Source organism: Pleurodeles waltl, chromosome 5 (genome assembly GCF_031143425.1).
Source record: "Pleurodeles waltl isolate 20211129_DDA chromosome 5, aPleWal1.hap1.20221129, whole genome shotgun sequence".
NCBI classification, from domain to species: domain Eukaryota; kingdom Metazoa; phylum Chordata; class Amphibia; order Caudata; family Salamandridae; genus Pleurodeles; species Pleurodeles waltl.
In genome coordinates this window covers 733,626,873-733,648,978 of record NC_090444.1, presented here as the reverse complement: position 1 = coordinate 733,648,978, position 22,106 = coordinate 733,626,873, and the positions used below count along the sequence as shown (strand labels likewise).

Here is a 22,106-nt window from a genome sequence, read left to right as displayed (position 1 = left end):
GTGTGAGTTTGAGGGCTGCGTTGTTGGCGTCGGAGGTGATGGCAGGTCGGTTATGGTTCAGAGTGGAGAGTAGCTGTTCTGTGGAGATTTTGTTCCAGGGTCTGCGGGGGATAGGTTGTGTGCGAAGGTGGTGGGTCTTGCGTCTGAAGGTGAAGTGGACACATCTGTGGTCAGTCCAGTGTATCTCGGAGGAGTGGCTGAAGGCTACGTGGTTGCTGGCGGAGAAGATGGGGTCGAGCGTGTGTCCGGCGATGTGGGTGGGGGTGTTCACCAGTTGCTTGAGCCCGAGGTTGGCGAAATAGGGTGGTGGTGTTGGGGTCGTTGTTCTTCTCCAAGTGGAAGTTCAGGTCTCCGAGGAGGATGTAGCCTGGTGAGGCTAGGGCGTGCGGGGAGATGAAATCTGTGATGGATTCGCTGAATGGGGCGCGTGGGCCGGGAGGCCTGTGGACGAGGGTTCCTCTGAGGGTGGTCCTGGGGTCGGTGTGGATCTGGAAGTGCATATGTTCTGCGGCGAGGAGGGTGTCTTCGGTGGAGGTAGTGACGTTGATGGAGCTCTTGTGGATGATGGTGATTCCTCCTCCGATTTGGTTGGTGCGGTCTTTCCTGGTGATCTTGTATCCGTCAGGGATGGCTAGGGCGATGTCGGGGCCGATGAGGCGTTCATCCAGGTCTCAGTGATGAAGGCGACGTCTGGTGCGGTGGAGTCCAGGAGGTCCCATAGTTAAATGGCGTGCTTGTGGACGGAGCGTGCGTTGATGAGGATGCACTTGAGGTGGTTGTTGGAGCGTGGGCTGGTGGACGGATTGCAGTCGCGGTGGAAGGATAGCTTGCATGTGTGACAGGCGAAGGGTCCATGGGTGCGTTTCGGGCTGGCTTGGTAGCAGGTGGTAGTTCGTCCGGGGTTGAGTGCGTGGAGGGAGGCGGCATCATAGCTGAGCTGGGAGTTTTGGGACCGCTGGGGGCCAGGGGTTCTGGCGCTGGGTGCGGTCCAGGCGCAGATGGGCATGCCTTTGGCGCACCCACTGCGCGCGGCCACCATAAGGGGGGAGGAGGGGTCAGCTGGGAGGCGGGGGGGGGGGGAGGACGACGAATGGGAGCGGGAGCAGGGGCGGGGCCGCACGGGTGGCAGCGGCGGGAAAACGGGAAGGCGTGAAAAGTGAAACAGTGAAAAGTACAGAAGTGAAAAGTGAAAAAGGGAGAAACAGAACAAAATTACTGGAGAAAAGGCGAGGATGGCAAGACAGATAGAAAAGTCAGAGGAGGAGAAAGCTCAATGGGAGAGAGAAAAGGACGAGATACACAGGAGGAGAAAGCTCAATGGAAGAGAGAAGAGGACGAGATACACAGGAGGAGAGAGCGCGAGGCAGAGTGTAGAGGGAGAAAATCACAGGAGCGGAGCCAAGTGGAGAGGAGAGAGAGAGAAGGGAAGGACAGGATAAAGCGCAAAGGAGCACCTACGACTTACCAGAGGTGGCAGGGGCCTGGGCAGGTGGAGCTGCAACAGTGGGGAAGCGACCTACCCGAGGGTCGCTGTCTTTGCCACGCAGCGGCTGCCATAAGAGGGGAGGGGGGAGGAGGGGTCAGCTGAGGGGCGGGGGGAGGACGACAAATGGGAGCGGGGCCGCACAGGTGGCAGCGGCGGGAAAACTGGAAGCGGGGAGGCGGGAAAAGTGAAACAGTGAAAAGTGCAGAAGTGAAAAGTGAAAAAGGGAGAAACAGAACAAAATTACTGGAGAAAAGGCGAGGATGGCAAGACAGATAGAAAAGTCAGAGGAGGAGAAAGCTCAATGGGAGAGAGAAAAGGGAGAGAGAAAAGGACGAGATACACAGGAGGAGAAAGCTCAATGGAAGAGAGAAGAGGGCGAGATACACAGGAGGAGAGAGCGCGAGGCAGAGTGTAGAGGGAGAAAATAACAGGAGGGGGGCCAAGTGGAGAGGAGAGAGAGAAGGGACTTACCAGAGGTGGCAGGGGCGTGGGCAGGTGGAGCTGCAGCGGCGGGGAACCACTTTGTTTTAAAGCAGTACCAGTTCCTAAAACGAACTGGTACTGCTTTAAAGAACATTTTGGTGAGAAGGCAGTCATATAAACATTGATATGAACGTCCTATGTGCATTTCTTTTCAATATCCAGTCTGGTCCAAAACACTACAGATAAAGAAATAAACGTGAAGCCTTTTTAACCAGGCATGACTTTTTAATTAACTGCACTCTGGGATACTGAGCTCATGCTTACAATATTACATTTGAAACTAAATTTATCAGAATACAACATTCTGTTGGCTTATAATTCACAATCCGTTTAGTTTATCCCTTACCTGGTTCAGAGCAGCACAACGTGAAACAATGGAAAGACCCCAGAAGAGGGAGTCACAGCTGGGTTTAAAAGGTGCAGAGATTGAGGACGCAGTACTAAAGTGCACTGGCTCTGTAAGCCTGCCACATAATTAGTGATTGGATGCTGCTCGGCGCAGGACAGCAACAAAGATGCTGAACAGACATTGAGCACCATCGACAGTCCGCTACTGCAGCCAGAAACAGATTAGTGGACTTGAAGTCACTCCTTACCTTCTACACCTAAGCACAAATACAGGAGGCTGCTGAAAATGAGGGGGATTAGGCAGGGAAAAATCAAGAACAACAATCTATATTAAAGAGCACCCAGGTAGCAAACTGCAGCTGATGGGGCATAGAAAAAATGAAAACTAATACAAATAAATATATTTAAAGCAGGAGCAAGTGGGGGAGTAGAAGGCAAGAAAGGGAACGCTAAATAGGGAGTAGTAAGACAGCAGGTCAGGAGAAGCAATGGACAAGCTGGGAGGAGCAATGAGAAGAGTTGGGTGGGGGGGTTACAGAGGGGAAAAGAAACAGACAGGGCAGTCAGCAAGAACACATATCCATACCCATGGAGTTCTGAAAGAAAAACAAATAAATAGTAGTTTCCTGAATGAAAGTAGTGGAAGGATAAATGTTATCCAGTCAAAAGGATGGTAAAGTAAATGTGTTCCAGGGGAAAGAATAACAAGAAGAGGAAGGAAAAAACACAATGAGACTGATAGAACATCAACTAAAGTTAAGCAACAAGGTGACCCAAAGCCCACCGAAATTATTGGTATTGTGTAGAAACTTTCTTTAGAACAAACCTAAAATGTCAAACTATACACTAGGTGATGTTAAAAAAAACAGCTTGTCACAAGAAGCAATTAGCTTTTCTAACCTCAGCAAGAAATATTCCAGAAACAAAACATTCCAGAAAAAAAGAACACAGGCTACCCAGGCTTCAAAGCTTATATGCCCAATTAATTAATACCTGAAAGGAAATCTGGATTTGTGCAAAGCAAATTGTTACAAGACTCTTCAGGGCAAGCAAATGAACTATGCTTACCGTTGACCTTTCCCAATCCTGGTGCCTTATTTTTTAATAGTGTCACTTGAATCTGTGGAATGTTTGTGATGTTTGAATTCAAAAGAAATTTGAAATCAACATGTCCAACCATGCATGCTTTCGGCAAAACCAGCTCAAAGACATGTTCTTCCCAACTGTTGCTGTGGAAAAAAAAATATTAAGTCACTCAATCTGAAAAATAGAGAATCATGCCACAGTACACCCAAGAAGAAAAGCTGCACCCCTGACCACCCACAAAGCAATCTGTGAGTAATCATGCACCAACAGGGCAAATGTGTTTCCAAGCATATTGTTGTGTCCTTGATTACCCACAACGTGAGTGACCCCAATAAGTTTATCTATGGCCCATGCACAGTCAGTTGCACACCTTATTATCGCAGTGAAGAAGGGTTTTGTTCCCGACCAAACCATGGGTCATTCAAGAGAAGCTTCTGCACTTCTGTCACAGCAAACCCAACTAATTACCTACACCTAAGGCACAGCTTTAAGTCGTGCTGCAAAGAGTGAGGGTCAGATGACTCCAACCATTATAACCACTCCTCTGTCCAATAAATCCTTGGGACTCAACAATCAGAATGCCCGTGCTACTCAGTCACCTTCACTGCCCCTTTATGTACATTATTCAAACTGACAGCACTGTCAATGAATGCAGGAAAAAATGTTACTCCGGTCAAAAGCTTCCTCCATTACAGCACCTATAGACAGCTTTCAGAACAACCCATTTTGAACTAAGGTATCAGAATTGAAATGATTATGCACATCCTTCATCATACAAATTCCAATGACTATCTTAGGCTGCCTCGCTGCAATGGGTATCCCTTAAAAGAGAGCAGAGCTAAATACACTGACTGATAATTAAACTGTCTTTACAATCCGGAATTGTGCACACAGAGTTAAAGCAACCCAATTTTCTTTCGAAAAAACACCCTGCACACTATTTTGGTATTGCTCCCGCTGTTGCCATGATACTTAAAATCATAATGGGCAAACAAGTTTGCAATTACTTAGAAAAAAAAAAAGTTACTTATGTTTGGTAACGCTCTTTCTGGTAAAGATTATCTATCTGCAGATACCTCAGACTGAATATTCCTCAGGAATCAGACTGGATCCGGAAACCTTTTGTAGTGCCTCTGCACCGGCAGGTGGTGCTGTGTGGCTCAAAACCGATGTTATTTCCTGCCGGAAGTGATGCGCGGGCTGATAAAAGGACCACCCCACAGGCAGATCTCAGTTGCTTTTCGAGACTCACTGTCTCCAGACGTGGCGCCCCAAAAGCAAAATGCCAGTGTGCAGATTCCTAGACTTGGGAATCTCAGTAAGAGGTACAGTGCAATCATAGAATGAGAAGGATGGGAGGGTCAGTGAGGAATGTGCGGTTAATTCGAGTCTCTAGCAGAAAATGCACTACTGAAGGCAAGTAAGCTGTCCTCCTGATAAAGACTTCAAGCTGCAGATTCCTCCCATTATGAATAGATACCAAAGCAGTACCTAACCAGAAAGTCTTGCAGGGCAGAGCAGGCAAAATGCCCCTCTTGGCAAACCCTTCTGCCTAGACAACAGTGCTTCGTGAAAGTATGGAGGGACACCCACGTAGCTTCTTGGCCAATGTCTAGGACAGGCACTTTGCATGCTCACCCAGTTGTAGCAGTTTGGGCCCTGATAGAGCGGGTGTGCAAGCCTTCTGGAGGCTGCTTCTTCACCAGTGCATAGCAGATGCTTATGCAGAGAACGATCCATCGCAAAATGCTATGTTTCTGCACAGCCTTTTTCCGCTCTTGCAAACTGCACAAAGAGCTGATCATCCACTCCATGGTCTTTGGTATGATTAATGTAGAAACCAAGCATTTGTCTGGGGTCCAAGCAATGGAGCCTATCCTACTCAAAGGGGTGAGGCAGAGCTTAGAACACCAGCAGCTAGACTGTTTGACCAACGTGGAACAGTGACAACTTTTGGTGGAAAGGAAGCACTAGTTCGCAGAACCAGCTTATCGCGGAAGGAAGTGGTGTATTGTGGATTCACAGCACCTGATGCTCACCAACACACCATGCAGAGGCCATGGCAATCCGTTTTAATGTTGACAAGCTACATAGAAGAGATATGAGGTGGCTTGAATAGAGCAAACTTTAAGTCAGTCAAGATGAGATTCAGGTTCCATTGGGGCACCACAAAGAGAGAAAGGAGAAATATGTTGCAATCCTTTCAAAAATCGCATCCCAACTGGTGATTTAAACAAAGAGGGCCTAAAAATATCCCTGAACTGTTCACAGACTAAGGCCTTGCTGAGCAAGAGATAGGTCAAACAATAAAACATTCAACATTTTAGCTTAGAAGGGTCAACCTAGCAAGTGCCATACTAAGTGACAAATTTGTTTAAGCAACAGGCAATTTTCGTTGAGGGATGCCTGCTGCCATCATGACAACTACCACCTCTGGGGGTAGGTCAGAATTGTTCAACTACCACAGCTCAATCTCCACGTATCAAGGAGGAAGTTGTGAAGGCCTGGGTGCAGAATCTTGCCTGCTGTTGTGATAGCAAGACCTCTGGGAGAGGCAACCTGATTGGAGGAGAAATGGTCAAATGTAGGAGTTCTGGATGCCAATCTTTCCATGTCCAAGCTGGAGCCACTAGGATGGTTTGGGCATGGCATGGCCTGTCCTGATCTTTGCTAAAAATCGAGGCAGGAGTGGTATTAGCAGAAAGGCATTCAGGAGTCCAGAGTTCCACTCAAGGGGGAACGTGTCTCTGAGCGAAATAAACCTTGGAAACTGCAATCAGCAGAAGTGCAGACCTCGTGCGTTCTTGCCAGTCGCGAACAGACTGAGCCAAGATTTTCCCCATTTGCTGAAGAGATCTTGCACCATCTGAGGATGTAACTGTCATCCCTGATCCGCTAGGCACCGACAGTTGAGCTCATCTGCCCTGGCAGTCAATGATTCTGCCAGGTTGTTCACCATCAGGAAGATTCCTTTGTGGTTAATCCATTTCCTGGCACAGGGTTTATGACCCCACTCTGCTCTATTTGCTGCAGAATCACATGGCAGTGGTTTTGTCCGTGAACACCTGTACCAGCCTTCCTTTGATAGATGTAGTAAGGCTTTCAGCATCAGGCAGATGGCCCTCTGCTCCAGAATACTGATGTGGAGCTGGGCACCAGCTGCCTCTGATAGCCATCTTTCAAAGATGGCCACCATATACCAGAAACAATGCACCGGTCACCAGTGTCAGCTCTGGGTAGGGAAGAGAGAGAGGTCTGACCCAAACACAGTTCAGCAGCCACTACTGTTGATCCTTTGCAGTTTCCTTCGAAATCTGAACATGGTCAGAGAGATACCCTTAAAGGTGGGCAAATAGGGACTTCAGATCCCACTGCAGGACTCACATAGGCCACCTAGCGTGCTTGACTAGCAGGATGCCATCAATCCCAGCAGCCATATCAGTCGACCCCTCTGGAATCCGGGATCAAGGCAGAAAGGTAGGGATCATAGCCTGAATGCCTTACACTCTCTTTCCTGGTGGAAAAGCACAAAACTGAACTGTGCCCTGAGTGGCTCAGATGATGGTAAGCAGTTGCCTGGGGTGAGCCCACCTTCAACAGCATGTCGTCCTGGTAGGTGAAGACTAGCACCCTTGACTTTCGAAGGAGTGCTGCCACCACTGCCATCACTTTCATGAACACCTGAGGGACACTGATGAGGACAAAGGGGAGCAAAGCAAACTGAAAATACTCCTCCCTCACAATGAGCCAAAGTTACTGTTGATGGGCCGGCAGGACTGGTATAAGGAAATGGGGGTACTGCAGATCCAACACCACCATCCATTCTCCAGGGTCAAGAAAAAACACCACCTGGGCCAGGATGAGCATTATGAAATTCTTCTGGAAAAAGACATTGAGAGGGCAGCAGTCTGGAATAGGCAGAACAACTTAGTCCTTCTTGGGCACCAGAAAATAGCGAAAACAACTGCACACTACTTCTGGAACCAGCACCCTCTTGATTGCCCTTTTGGCTAAAAAGGCTTGCACTTCCTGCCGCAAAATGGAGCGATGGTCCCCTGTGAGTTGCTGGGGTGGTTACCGACAAAGTTTCTCCACATTTGGCGGGGGCAGTGGTGGTCTGGCAAGATGGCTCCTGGCGAGTCTATCCATAATCCTGCAACCCTGAGCCATAAACCATTGCAGGTGTAGCAAGCCATTGATCCGGGAACAGATGTCTAGTTAGGAGATCAGTCATTGTGAGGATTCTACACCATGGTAGCACCATTCTGAGTGCGGACAGGCACCCGCATTCCTGTGGCCTAGTTGTGCCGCCTAGTGAAACCCGGATGGCTCTAGAGCTAGTGCTCCAGCAACCCCCCGTGCCCCCACCCCCAACAGTAAGGCTGGTAGACTATTTGTCCTTCTTGAAGCACAACAGGGTAAATATTGCTGGTCTCCAGGAGATGCACCTGAGTGACATGGAGATCATTAAGGTGGCCAAGAAACAGAAGGGATATCTGTATCACACCTCCTAATCCACTTACACTAGGGGAGTACTTATCTGGGGGCTCCGGGGACACCATTTGTGCTCAGTAACGTGTAAGCTAATGTGGAGGGTAGTTAAGTCTTCTTGCAGGGTAAGCTTGATGGGAGGGCTGTCTCCTTACTTAACATTTATGCATTGTGGGAAAATGGCACTGTTGGCGTTGAAAATGTTAATGTTAGGTTACCCCCTAACGTTTTGCCTAAGTGTTCTTTCCCTAACCTGTACCTTTCTCTCCACAATTGGCACAGCCCTGGCACACAGGTCAGTCCCTTGTAACTGGTACCCCTGGAACCAAGGGCCCTGTGGCCAGGGAAGGTCTCTAAGGGCTGCAGCATGTATTATGCACCCCCTGGGGACCCATCACTCAGCACATGCACACTGCCTCACAGTTTATGTGTTCTGGTGGGGAGAAAATGACTAAGTCGACATGGCACCCCCCTCAAGCCATTCAAGGCTTTGTGTCAGTCTTATAGTGTTGCCTATCTTGCTCCCCTTACAATACACAGTTAAAATCCCCAAGCCAAAGGGGCCATCAACGTCGGAACCCATGCGCTCCACAGTGAGATCTGCTTACTTTTCTGTTTTCACAAGCCCTCTCAAAAGCAGTGAACACTTGGTGATGTCATATTTAGTTACAATCCCTTTGGGGATTTTTAGGATGTCCGTATTCTCTCTGACCCTATTTAAGTCGCTGTCACCATTTATGGGTGTTAAACCCATTTCTTGTTTTTCCCTTTCTATAGCTAGGAGCTGCTTCTCCAAAGCTAATCTCTTGGCCATCCTTGCTAAAAGGATATCCTCTTCATTGAGGCTGCCCTCAATGCTTAGAGTTACTGGACTCCCCTGTGGAAGAACCGTGCTCTCTGCCTATTATTTGTGGGGACAGGGTTCTAGGAGCCCTATCCTCCCTAATTAGGACAGGAGGGGTGAGTTCATCCTCATGTTCACTAATTTCCCCATCTGAGAGAGTATCCTCATCTCAGAGGGGTGGTCCCTTGTAAACTCTGACAAGAGCTCCTGGAGCTTTGCCTTGTTAGGGTTGGACCCAGTTTGTATCTTTTTTGTCTTACAGAGAGACCTTAACTCTGACATCCCTAGATGCAGGTAAGGGGTGAGGTTGAGTTCGACCACCATCTCATCTGTTTGACTTATTATCACTCTAAAAGTTTGGATTACTTTTTAAGAAACTAAAAACTACTTCTAGAACTTAAATCCTAACTTTTACAAACTTTTACACTTAAAAAGAAATGCTAACAGGGACTTACACAAGGCCCTAGCAGGACTTTGAAACATTTAGGAAAATAGTCAAATTGCAAAAATCAATTTCTTATGACAATTTTGGGAATTTTATTGTGGGATCAGGTATTGGCTGAGTAGTCCAGCAAATGCAAAGTCTTAGACCCCACTGTTGATCCACAAATGTAGGAAGTTGGCTCTGTCTATACTATCTCAAAGTGAGAGACAGTGTGCAATGAGTCCAAGGGTTTCCCTTAGAGGTTGATAGCAACACAGGGCCGGCAGATGCAGAGGTCAAAGTAGGGCCCAAATAACATAGGTGCCTATGGAGACTAGGGGTGCTCCGGTTCCAGTGTGCTAGCAGGTAAGTACCTGCGTACTCAGGGAGCAGACCATGGGTTTTATGTAGAGAACTGGGGGGAGGGGGGTGAAATCAAACAGGCACACAAAATACATCCTCAACAGCACAGGGGCGGCCGGGTGCAGTGTGTGAAGGAGGTGTCAGGTTTTAGATTGAAATCAATAGAGACCCGGGGGTCACTCTGGCGATTCAGGCAGGGCACAGGGGGGCTTCTCGGGCCAGCCACCGAATGGCCAAGGATGAGGGCTGCCTGCTGGTCACTCCTGCACTGGTAGTTGGTTTCTCTCGGGCCTGGGGGCTGCGGGTGCAGTGCTTCTTCCAGGCGTCGGATTCTTTGTTACCAAGGCAGTCGCGGTCAGGGGGGAGCCTCTGGATTCTCTCGGCAGGCGTCACTGTGGGGGTGCAGGGAGGTCATCTCGGGGCGTCCACGTCGTTGGAGTCGCCTGGGGGTCCTCTTTGCAGTGCTGGTTTCTCTGGACACGAGCTGGGGGCGTCGGGTGCAGAGTGTTGGGGACTCACGTTTCCGGAGTGAGGCTGGAGTCCCTTTAAATATGGTTGTTTCTTTGTTGGTTTAACAAAGCCGCTGTCCTAGGGAGTTTCTTGGTCCTTTGGGTGCAGGGCAGTCCTCTGAGTGGGCAGAGGTTGCTGGTCCTGCTGGATGCGTCGCTGTTGAAGGTTCTTTGAGTATGGAGACAGGCCGGTAGGGCAGGGGCCAAATCAGTAGTAGTTGTTGTTTCTGTCGTCTCTGCAGGGCTTTCAGGTCAGCAGTCCTTCTTGTTTCAGGTCGTCAGGAATCTGGTTCCCTGGGTTCAGGGTCACCCCTAAATACTCAATTTAGGGGTGTGTTTAGGGCTGGAGGGCAGTAGCCAATGGCTACTGTCCCTGAGGATGGCTACACCCTCCTTGTGCAGCCTCCCTGTGGGGAGGGGGGCACATCCCTAATCCTATTGGGGGGAATCCTCCAAAGCAAGATGGAGGATTTCCTAAGGCAGGGGTTACCTCAGCTTAGGATACCTTAGGGGCTGTCCTGGCTGGAGGATGACTCCTCCTTGCTTTCCTCATTAGCTGGGGCGAGATCGATTGCCTCTGAACCTGCCTTATATCATCACCTCACTATGATAAATTCTGATATCAAAATATTATGTAAACTCTTGGCTAATCCGTTGTGCCCGGTGATGAATGGGCTGGTTCATGTAGATCAGTGTGGCTTTATTCCCAGTTGCAGTGCAACCTTGAACCTGAGGCGCCTTGCTCATGTGCTGCATGAGGTAGAGGACAGCCTGGAGGAAATGGTGCTGGCTTCAATTGGTATTGAAAAGGCATTTGACACAGTGGACAGGGGGTATGTTAAAGGTAATGACAGGGGCACAAGTCAGAGCCTGGTGGGACATAGATCGCAGCACACAAGAGGGAAGTCCACTGTTGCCCCATTTGTTTGCCCTGGATGTGGAGCCACTGCCAATACAGGTACGAAGGGTTATGCACGAATGGAGGGCAGAGTTGGGTCACACTAGGCACATCATGTCACATCATGTCACTCTACACAGATGAGCTGTTTTACCTTAGAGTTATTGAGAGTGTTTGGGGAATACTGAGCAGGTGATCAGTTCCCTGTAAGCATCTGTGCGGTTCTGGAACACTTTACCACTTTCACTCATGGGACGAATAGAGTCTAAGAAGGTGTTTCTGCCCTGATGCCTGTATGTGATATAGAATTCACTGTGCCCGCTGCATGTGGGTGTCTTCTGTCAGCTGAACAGTCTTCTCACCTTGCCTATTTGGGCTGGGAGGCGGAGTGGGGGGGCTCGTAGGACCTTAATGAGGGGAGAGGAAGAAGGTGGACTTAGTGTGCCCGAACCTGGAATATTTAATGTGCATTCACCCAACCTTGATTCTCCTTGCGTTTTTTTTTTTTTTTTTTACACATCAATAGCCCAGGCTGCCATTCCCTCTCTCAATGCAGATGCTAAACTGGCGGGTGACCGCAACTCTGTCTTGAACGGCAACCCGTTCACCTCGACGACTACATAGTAGATGAGGGAATTGGGACTTCAAGATGTGAGGGGGATTTATAACCCTGATACACTACAGTTCTACTGCTATACCGCCGCAGCAGACCCTCATAGTAGCTTAGATTATTATTTAATTTCAGAGAGTTTGGCCCCAGATGTGGTCAATATGTTGCATCTTCTGTGGTTCCTATCTGACCACTCACCCGGTACTCCTCACCCTTGGGAAACGCACTAGACGCCCACCCATACCAATGTGGTGTATGCATGCGGACGCTTTTTTTGATCACCCTTTTGAACAGTCAGTCACTAAATCATTGTCTCTTTATTTCCAAGAAAACTGGGGTACATCCGCTAATAAAGCGACAAACTGGGAAGCAATGAATTCTGTTCTCTGGGGTGTTTGTCTTAAAATAAAATATGGGGTTCGCAAACACCTAAAGAGGAATATTCAGACCCTCGAAAAAGACTTGGGGGACAATTGAATGGGATCTTCCGTCCGAGCCCTGCCACCTAGACTAATGGAGCAAAACCTGTAGACTGTAGCCAGATGCAAGAGGACACCTAGCAAAACATCTACACACAGCTCTGCGTCAGCGTCTTCACACAGAAGGCAATAAGTCCGGAGCTATGCTGGCTAGGCTGGTAAAACAGAAAAATTCTCATAGCACTATCCTGTTAATGACTGACACCAATGGCCACCTGGCCTATTCTCAAAGTGCCATTAATTACATATTCCACTCCCATCTCAGCTTATGTTATGCCCCCCCTCACCGCCACATATACACACGTGACATTTAGACTCTCTCTCCCGGGTGACTCTCCTTACACTTGCCCAAGAGGACCGAAGACGAACCCATTGCTAGGGAGGAACTAGTCGCAGTAATCCATTTTCTTAAAACTTCGAAGACTCACAGTAGCAGTGGCTTCCCTGTGGAATTTCATTGTAAATACACCAATACTTTCGCGGACAAACTCCTAGAGGTATATGGGGAAACACTGCACGTGGCCGGCTCCCTCCTACAATGCACAAGGCTCTTATAATCATGGTTCCTATGTCAGGCAGGCACCCCACTACGCCATCTGCATATAGACCAATATCATTACTTAAGATCAATGTTAAATTGTTGAGTGGTGTCCTAGCCTCCTGCCTTATTCCTCATATTTCCTTATTAGTACACTCTAACCAATCCGGGTTTATACCTAAATGCAGCACCATACACAGCTTGCGCCGATCGGCCCATGCCTATCACTCCACACCGTCTTACCCTGAGGAAGTGGCCTTAGTATTTTTAAATATAGCGCAAGCTTTTGATTCCCTACTTCGGCAATATCTATGGCAGGTGCTGAGAAAATTCAGCTTCAGGTTAGTCTATGTATGCTTGGTTCAGCTCCTGTACACGGACCCCTGTGCTCGAGTGAGAACTGCAACGAAAGTGTTATCTATTTTTACTCTCCATAGGGTGATGTGGCAGAGGTTTCCCCTCTCACCACTACTTTTTGCGCTGGCTGAGAGGCATTGTCAAGCATTATATCCATGGGGCATCCCAATTGGAGAGACCACTCATGTGGTCTCCCTCTATGCCAATGGCACCCTGGCATATCTTCGTAATGCATCGTTATCGGTGCCCCATCTCATATCTGCGGTGCAGGCCTTCGAGAATGTCTCAGCCATTAGAGTTCATCCCTCCAAATTTAAACTGTACCCCCAGGGTTTCTTGTCCAATCGAGCCTGCAGGAATCTCCCCAAACTGTTGATACCTTGGCAAACCACTGATGTGTGCTATCCGAGAACCCAGATATCATCTCATGAAATTAAAATAAGGAGAATGATCTCTGGGCTCCAAGGCCTCTGTAATATTCTTGTAAGAATTGTCTTTCTCTCATGGGAAGAATCGCCATAACAAAAATGATCATGCTCCCTCGCTGTCTGTACACCCTACAGGGCATGTTGTATGTGATCCCTAGGTTATACTTCCGGAAAATCAACAGCATTGTCGATTTTCTAAGGGCGGGCAGGCGGAAACAGTTCTTCACCCTGCGGCGCACACGGGGGAAAGTGGGGTGGAAGTCCCGAATACATATCTATAATATATGCGGCGCATTTGCAACACACCATACATTGTCTCTCTCCAGAAGAATCCTGGGAGAAAGCCCTACTGAGATGTTCCTATATGGGAGAGAAACTACCGTCCCTCCTGATGAGGATCTAGACTCCCACCAAATACTCTCTATCGAATATGACAAGTGACTAGTATATGGGAGAACGCTGTCACTAGGGTTATCCATCAGGCTCTGTATGCCCCAGACACGCCCATATGGGCTCTACAACCATTTCGCAAATTTGCAGAATCTATGTCCATCCATCATTGGAAGGAGGGAGGTTGCACCACTCTAGGTGATCTTTATCCTGAGGGCAGCTTCATCCCTATGCTGGAGGCATCTGATACAATTCGCACAGGACCAGGGCTATTTCTACAACATAGCAAAACATCTGCGAAGGCGAGAGAGCTTTAGCATAGTTTTCAAAAACTCCTGCATGCACCATTACGCTCTCCACCCTCCTGTTAATGGCAAGTGGACGTTGTCTTGTATCTCATATGTATCATGTGCTGCGCAAAAATGTGACAGGCGCTCCATTGCAGGTCCAGGCTCAATGGGAAACGGTGGTTCCAGAACTCCTGTCTGAGAAAGTTTAGGAATGTATTCACACAGGAGTGCACTACCCAGTTCCAATGCTCGTTTCAAATTAACACAATATATTTTTCTGCATCTGACATACGCCCTAATGCCTGCTCCAGCTGTAATGTTCCCCAGGCAACCTTCCTACATATGCTATGGGATTGTACAACGTTGTCTTCCTACTGGGAATGCATACTGAGCAACATTAATAAGGCTTCTGATTGGCAACTTCAGCTAACGGATCAACAGGTTATATTAGGCCTCACACCTGCACCTGCGAAAAACAAACTGAAAAGAAAGTTTATCCTCCTTTACTCGACACTAGTGAAACGTCATACAGCCATTCACTGGCTCTCCTATAATCCCTCTAAACATACATCATTCAGAGATGTGAATGAAACAAGTAGACGCCGATAATAAAGTAGACGAAGACGTACAGGCATGACGGCCATGTTGCATGATTTCAACCACCAGCCGGAGATTCTCCCCTTTAGTTTGGAATTGGATGGTTGACTTTCTTAGAAAGTTATAATTCATACATGTCTTACTGACAGTCTTAGTTACCCTGTGCCCCCCTGACGCACACCACTCTCACACTTTTATTCATATACAGGCCAGACAACACAGATGCACACGCTGTTAGAAAGGAGGGAGGGTTAGGGAGTTATTACCTATAGTCATTCATTTTTGTTCTTTTTCAAAAACAACTTATGGATGGATGAATATACAGATTATATGATTTCTAGGATCATTATACAACCAATGTATCCTATATTGTGTTGTCTTAATGGAAAATCAATAAAAAAAAACTATACCTGGTAATAATTACCTGGTTAATAATTGTTACACCAAATCAATTACCACCTAGTTAAGTAAGTGGACCAGATTTCCCTTCAGAGTGGTACGTGTCAGGACTCAAAATGTTTTGCCTATGTAAAATTTGTGATGAGTGCTATGAGAGGCATCTTCTTTTCTCTTTACTAGAGGGAAGCTAGACATCACAGACGCAAGAACTAGGTTGATAAGTAAAGACTCATTCCAAACACATGAGTTACTCATGCCCCCAGCTGACTTGACCACATTAGAGCCACCCTGCCTATAACCGATGGGGGAAAATCAATAAAACTTCTGAAAATGCACTTTGTGTAACTCCCACTCTCTTCTTCCACACTGTTTATCTTATTGTTCAGAAACCACATATTGCTAGAGGGAAAAGTAGCTACTGACATGAAAGTAGAATATGCTGTGTGTCCTGGCGGAGGTAAGCATGGTCAATATGCAAGTCTGCCAGAAGTAGCAAGACTTCAGGAAGAGCAGTTTCTCTGAAATAAAAGGAGTAAAGCAAGGATGTCATGGCAACTTCTAAAGCGGGACAGGATCAGTGGGGCTCTCCGTTTTTGGCAGACAGAAATTCCCTCACATTGCGGGCCTGTGATTGGTCACCTTCAGAAGCAGTAAGGCTACATTCAAGAATGCTGGTAGATTTACTGAACCTCCAATGCTTAGCAAAGAACTTGCCCTCATGGCTCTTATTTCTACGCAAATAAGCACTTGCAAAACAATCCACAATCGCTGCAAGGAAATCTAGTCTATACTTGTTTTCTCCTTTTTCTATTGTCTCCATTCCCTGAGGTAAACAGCCTTGAACAGGAAGCACTTGGAGTGCAGAAGCACCAGACACCAGTCCAAAGCCTTAAATAGTGAAAACAATACAAACCTGAGAAAACAACAGGGCTCTTGGGGGAAAAAAAAAACACTTGAAATAGTGCTAAGAAACTTGAAGAAAGAAAAGTTAGGGGGAGGAGTCAGCACAGGAGGTTAAGGGTAAAAGTAAGTTGGACTGGTTTTAGATGAGCCCCTTGGGCACTTCCGTTTTAAGACATGTTACATATTTCCCAGCCAGACATGGGGGAATATTCAAACATCATTTAAATCCAGTGCTGGAGAACAAACAGAGAAATTAAATATAAAAAGTTGAAACCTGTTCTTGCAAATAGTTGTCCATACTGCAGAGAATACGAAAGCCATGCAAATCCAAATAAATTATGCAGCAATAAGAGATATCTTCTACCTTGCCCAGTCTTTCCGAGAGGTGAAGTAATAGAAATCTAGTAGACTATATTGCTTCTTGGTGCATTAAATAATTAATAATTTTACAAGTTTTAACTAAAACATGTTACACAAACAGAACTAGCACAGTCAATTTACCTATCAGTTTGCAACTTCCAAGTACGTGTGTGCTGAGCAGCATCACCATGGTGTTGCTGATGTAAATGCTGAGGGTGTCGCCTCTGCTGCTGTTCTTGCTGCACCTCAACCCAACATGGGGGTACAGTAGCTGAAAACCGTGGTATTAAGGTCTCGAAACGGGTAAGCTCCACCAAAGACGTTAAGGTTTCAAGTGAAAATGGCTGGTCTACCAGGAGATCAACTCCTAAATAAGCACAAGACAAAAATATTAGAGGACAGCAACTTGTCTCACAAATGCATTGTATACAATTTTACCAAAGCGACCTCCACATTAGGTAACATCTACTTCGAAATGCACTCATTTTTTTCTCTGCTTTGTGAAGGAGAGACCAAGGGCCATATGTATGAACACTTTTTCCCATAGACACAGAATGGGTAAAAACCTTTGCTACATCTGGCCCCAAGTCTCTTCAACTAAGAACTCTGATTTCAAACGGTTTCAGATATTCCACACACAGCTGAAGTGAGATACTAATCTGCCATGGTTGTAGTGGAATACCAACCACACTGCTTCCCTCTAGTTTATTTGCAATTAATGCTAGAATGTATTTTAAGTGGATGCTTACCAGATTACTTGGCTGAGCTACTGGACCCCAACCTTCCATTTGGAAGATTAAGATTTGCAAACCAACCCCTACTGACCATTCAGCCAGAAATCTAATGGAAAGATGAGCTAGGATATTCTCTAAGGAACTCCCTCTTAAAGCAGCTAAGATAACAACTGAATTTTCTCAGGTTCAGAGGGTCGACAAATTTCTATTTAGATACATTTTCATGTGCCAGCCACCTGTCTTCTTTGACTAGCGCCTGTTGGTAAGATGTCTCAAACAAGCTTTTGCCAACAACTGTGAGTACACTTTCAGACTGTATTAACCCCTCAGCTGATCTACTGATGTTTATATAGGCCATGAAAAGATGTCTCCAGGACGCCCTCATGACATCTACATTGGCAGCCAAGGGGTTAATGCACAGCGGACACTTTCAAAGTTTTATCCTGCCAAAGGAGGAGCAAGCTCCTCGTCATTGTAGGGGTGGTTGAAGGGAGTTTGCCCTTATCCCATCTCATCTGATCGCCAGCAAATTCCAGAACGAGGTGGCTTTGATGCTCACTTTCATGGCCGCCTCACTGATATGCTTCTGTCGTCATTTACAACATCAGACACATATAGAATATACCTAGAATGGATTTCCTAGTCCCTCCCATCCTAGGATCAAGCTGGTGGGCTGGGCTACAGGAGGGGCTATCACAGTTGCCACCTCCAACACCCCTCTCCACGGCAAACAGCTAGATCTACTTTTTTCAGTGGGTGGTGTGAGTGTGCAAGGGGTAGAGCACAGCTTCTTTTAACCTCTGTTTCACCACCCCTCCATCCCCAACAGAAGACATGAGTCAGACCTAGTCCCTTAACTTCCAATCTCAACTTCCTAATTCAGTTTCATGCAAACTGATCACCTCCCAATTACTTTGTCCAAGAGAAGCATGGAGAGAGAAAGTAACTGTATGTCTGTGCCCCACCAATGAGCCAGACTCTAGATTTTTTTTCTCAGTCTAGCTCCTTCGTATGGCAAAGATGAATACAGATATTAGCAAATCTCCTGCTGTCTTGCATTCTAACAGTACTCCCAATTAAAGCAGATGCCCCTAGATGCATTGCCAGGAACAGCAGTGGCCTATGAACGTGAACATCAAACTCACAAGAAAGAAGGTTGGAACTGGGTCGATTATTGGGACATGGGTAGCTGCAGTATTTGGGTGTGGGGTTGGCTGGCACATATGGAAACCTACCAACTTGAAACATTATTAAAAAATAGACACCTGGGGAAGCACTGGATTTCTAAGACTACTTGTTAGTAACTAAACAAAAACCCTGCAAAGGTTAAAAATACATAAACAAAATAAACAAAAGAAATTCCTCATATTTCTGTGAAGGGTAGCTCCAGATTGTGTGTGAATAAGCAGAACCCAAACTACCTCTTGTTCCAACACTTCCACCAATAAAACGAGGGCCTCATGTGTGGGGTTGGGATTGCTGTTACTGATAGGACAAATCTGTGGCAGCGTGAAGTCAATATTGTGTCAGTGTGAACTCCATATGATCATAGTCTTGGCCTTATTATGTCCCCTGGTAAAGGCCCCCAACAGATGCAGATACCATTCTTATCAAGGTGAGTCTTTGAACAGAGAAAACTAGGACTATTTCCTGGTGCCAGAAACTGTGGAATTTTTTGTCACAGAAAAGAGAAGAAGTTGTGTTTTTCTTTTACCCATACTAGGACACTTAGAATTTCAGTAATAAAATGTGTTGTGATTCACAGAAGCCACATCACCCTGGATTCACCAGTCTCTAGCTCTAGATACATCCAGCTGCAACAGTATTATGCTTACACCTCAGATATCACAATGGTCATATAAACATATATAACGATGATAATACCCGGAGAAACCCCCCCGCCCCCCACACACCCCTCCTCCCACCCCCCACCTCGCCCTCCAGAAGTCTTACTTCCAATGGGGCAGCTTCTTGTGTTTCCTCTTCTACAGAGATACTATGTTTCAGGGCTGCCCGTAGGCAGGCATAATGTAACCATTGTGTGTCCGACATTTGATATTCTGTTTTGAGGTGTGAAAAAGGTGCCACCCCATTTACATCCCATATGTCAGCTAGATATGTTGTCCCAATGTTGTCCCAGCCTCTATATCCAATTAAGGAGTTTATCTTAGGTAATCTGGACCCTTCCCACAGAGCTGTCCTTGGGGTCAAACGTGTGGCCCATCCCATTTCTCTAGTGATTCTATTCCATATTTGTATAACAGTCTTTGTTGCTGGGCTAAATGCAGGGTTCAGTTTACCTCTGTGTACCCAATGCATGTAACTATTTTTGTGCATCAGCTCCCTATCTCCTCTAATTGCTGGGTCGTCTTGTGGAGCAAAAGCCCATTGATTCACTATGCTTAGTTGTGCCGCCTCGTAATACTTCCTATATATTTGGCAGGGCTATACCCCCCTCATATTTTGACCTTTGTAGTGTGCGCAATTTAATTCTGGGCTGCCCCTCTGACCATAATAGTGTGTGTACCAGAGTCCACTTTGTGAAAGAATGTGTTTGGGATTGGGTAGGGGGAATTGTGTAGAATGTAGAGGACGCGAGGTAACACCACCATCTTGAAAAGTGCTGCCCTACCCATCAATGAGATCAGGAGGGATTGCCAATGTCTGATTTCTATTTCGAACCTTTGTTGCAGGGGGGTGTAAATTAGTATCATAGTGGATATGGGGTCTGCCAGAGACCCAGATACCTAGGTATCTGAACTTCTCTAGCTCTACTCTAAGCAACAATGTCATTGTCCGGTCTGTCTCCCATGTGTCATCCAGGAATATTAATGATTTACCCCAGGTTATTCCGAACCCTGATACCTCCCCAAAGGCCCGAAAAATATCTCCCAGGCAGCCAAGTGAGGAGTGCATCCGGGTCAAATACAGTAATATGTCGTCTGCATATAACGAGATCAGCTCTTCCTCACCACTATTAGTGGGCCAACCTCTGATCAAAGGGTACCATTCTAATCCAACTGGCCAAACCTTTGATCGCCTGTGAGAAAAGTATTGGCGACAGTGGGCATCCTTGTCTTGTCCCTCTATGGAGGCTAAGCTCATGTGAGGTGTATCAGTTTACTCTCATTTTTGTGGTATGCCTATGATATAGTAGCTCAAACCATCTCTGGAATTTTGGCCCGAATCCCATTTTAGTCAATGTGCCGAACAAATATCTCCATTCTACCAAATCAAATACCTTATGGCATCTAGGGAGAGAATGGCTCTCCCTTTGGCCGAAGTTGTCAAAGCCAGATTGCTATGGAGCCATCTGAGATTCAAGGCAGTAGAACGACTGGGTATAAACCCTGTCTGATCCGGGTGGACCTGGGTTGTCATTCCTTCTCTAAGTCTGATTGCCAAAGTCTTTGCCAGTATTTTAGCATCGACATTTAGCAACGAGATTGGGCGATAGGAGTCTCTGGGCTTATTTAGCTTGGGTATAAGGATTATCGTTGCTGTTCTCACGTCGGGAGGGAGTTCTCCAGTTTCAAAGGCCTGTTTTAGGGCCTCATGCAAACGTGGCATCAGCCAGTTACCAAGCCTCTGAAAAAAAAAAAAAACTTGACGGGGAACCCATTGGGCCATGGGGATTTCCCTCTCTGTAACTTCCCCATCCCTTCTATCATTTCTTCCTCTGTAACAACCTCCTCTAATTTCACCATTTGCTGTGGGGATAGATGCGCCATGGGGCAGTCAGCTATAAAGCTATCTATTTCTGCCTCCGGGATGGTTACGCAGGATTTGTAAAAGTACTCTATTTTAGGCTGCCAGTTCTCCAATTACCTCCTTTGGGTCCATTATTAACTCCCCCTTAAGCTGTCTGAAATTCCCTAATAAAGGAATCACTTTGTTCCTTCCACTAATCCTCCTGCCAAAATACTCCGCCTCCTTGAGTCTCGGTAGCAGCTCAGCAGTGAGAAAGAAATAATCTAGTCTGGAGTGAGTGTCATGGGAGGCTGAATAGTAGGAGTACCCTTTTTCCTGACCGTTGAGGAATCTCCACGCGTCACTCAGGCCCATTGAATGTGTGAACCCCTCCAGTTTTTCCATGATTAGGCGTCCCTTCTCCATCTTAGTAGCCCTGTCTGCTCCTGTATTCATAACTAAATTGAAATTGCCTCCCATTAGAATAGATGCCTATGGCGAGGTCGTAAGTATGGTGCCAATTTTTTGGAGCACCTCGCCCTGTAGTCCCAGGGGTAGATATACATTGACTAACAATATGGGTATGTTTACTTACTTCCCAAGTATTGCTATGTAACAGCCGTTTAGACCCACCCACCAGAGCCCTCGCCCCCCTGCATTTCTTTTTATTAGTAGTCCATGTCTTGGTGCCCTCCTCTCTGATTCCATTTCCTTGGTGAAGTTCCTGTGTCTCTATCCATTCCTAGGCCTCCTGAGGTGAAGTTAGGAAATGTGTCTTTTTCTCGTGTTAGATCTAAAGTTTTGCCGGATAAAGCAGTGCGTACTTCATGTCATTGTGACGGAGGACCTTTTTGACTGCGGTAAATGCTACCCTTTGTTTCTGCATGTTCATGAAGTCTGGGTAGATGTTTCTCTTTTCCTTCAATTTTCCAGGGGGCCCCTTTTCCTTGTATCTTGGAGGATCATGTCTCTATCTCTGAAATTCATTAATCGCACTATTATCGGTCTCGGGTATGCCCCTGGTGGTGGAGGTGTCGCTGGGATCCTGTGTGCCTGTTCCACTGAGAAGAACTTGGTGAGTGCACCTCCCAGCACCACATCACTAAGCCACGTCTTGCTCCGTTAATGGGAACAGGTGGCGGGGCGTGGCGGAGCGCAGGGAGGAGGGGGCAGTACGCAGGACCAGGTTTAAAATTATTATTATTTTTTTTTAAATTATAATAAAATAAAAATTACCTCGCTCCGTCGCTCCTCTCCTCCGTCTCGCTGGCGCTGCAGGCACAGGCTCCCAGCCTCCCTGCGCCAATCCTGACGCATTCGCTGGGAGTGCCCTGGCTGGGCTCTCCCAGGCAGACTGGGAGCCTGTGCAGGCTCTCTGCAGCCCAGCAACCATGTTGCT

General features: G+C 46.8%; 1 protein-coding gene across 4 annotated transcripts in view; it reads right to left on the bottom strand.

Moving 5' to 3' along the window:
• BIRC6 (baculoviral IAP repeat containing 6) overlaps positions 1–22,106 on the bottom strand; it is a 1,722,273-nt gene that overhangs the window by 1,490,952 nt on the left and 209,215 nt on the right. For all 4 annotated transcript variants that reach the window (XM_069234691.1, XM_069234693.1, XM_069234692.1 and 1 more), the window contains exons 12-13: positions 16,425–16,650; positions 3,386–3,546 (exon numbers count right to left, since the gene is read on the bottom strand). In XM_069234691.1, the coding sequence (XP_069090792.1) occupies positions 3,386–3,546; positions 16,425–16,650 (387 nt within the window). The remainder of the gene's footprint in view (positions 1–3,385; positions 3,547–16,424; positions 16,651–22,106) is intronic.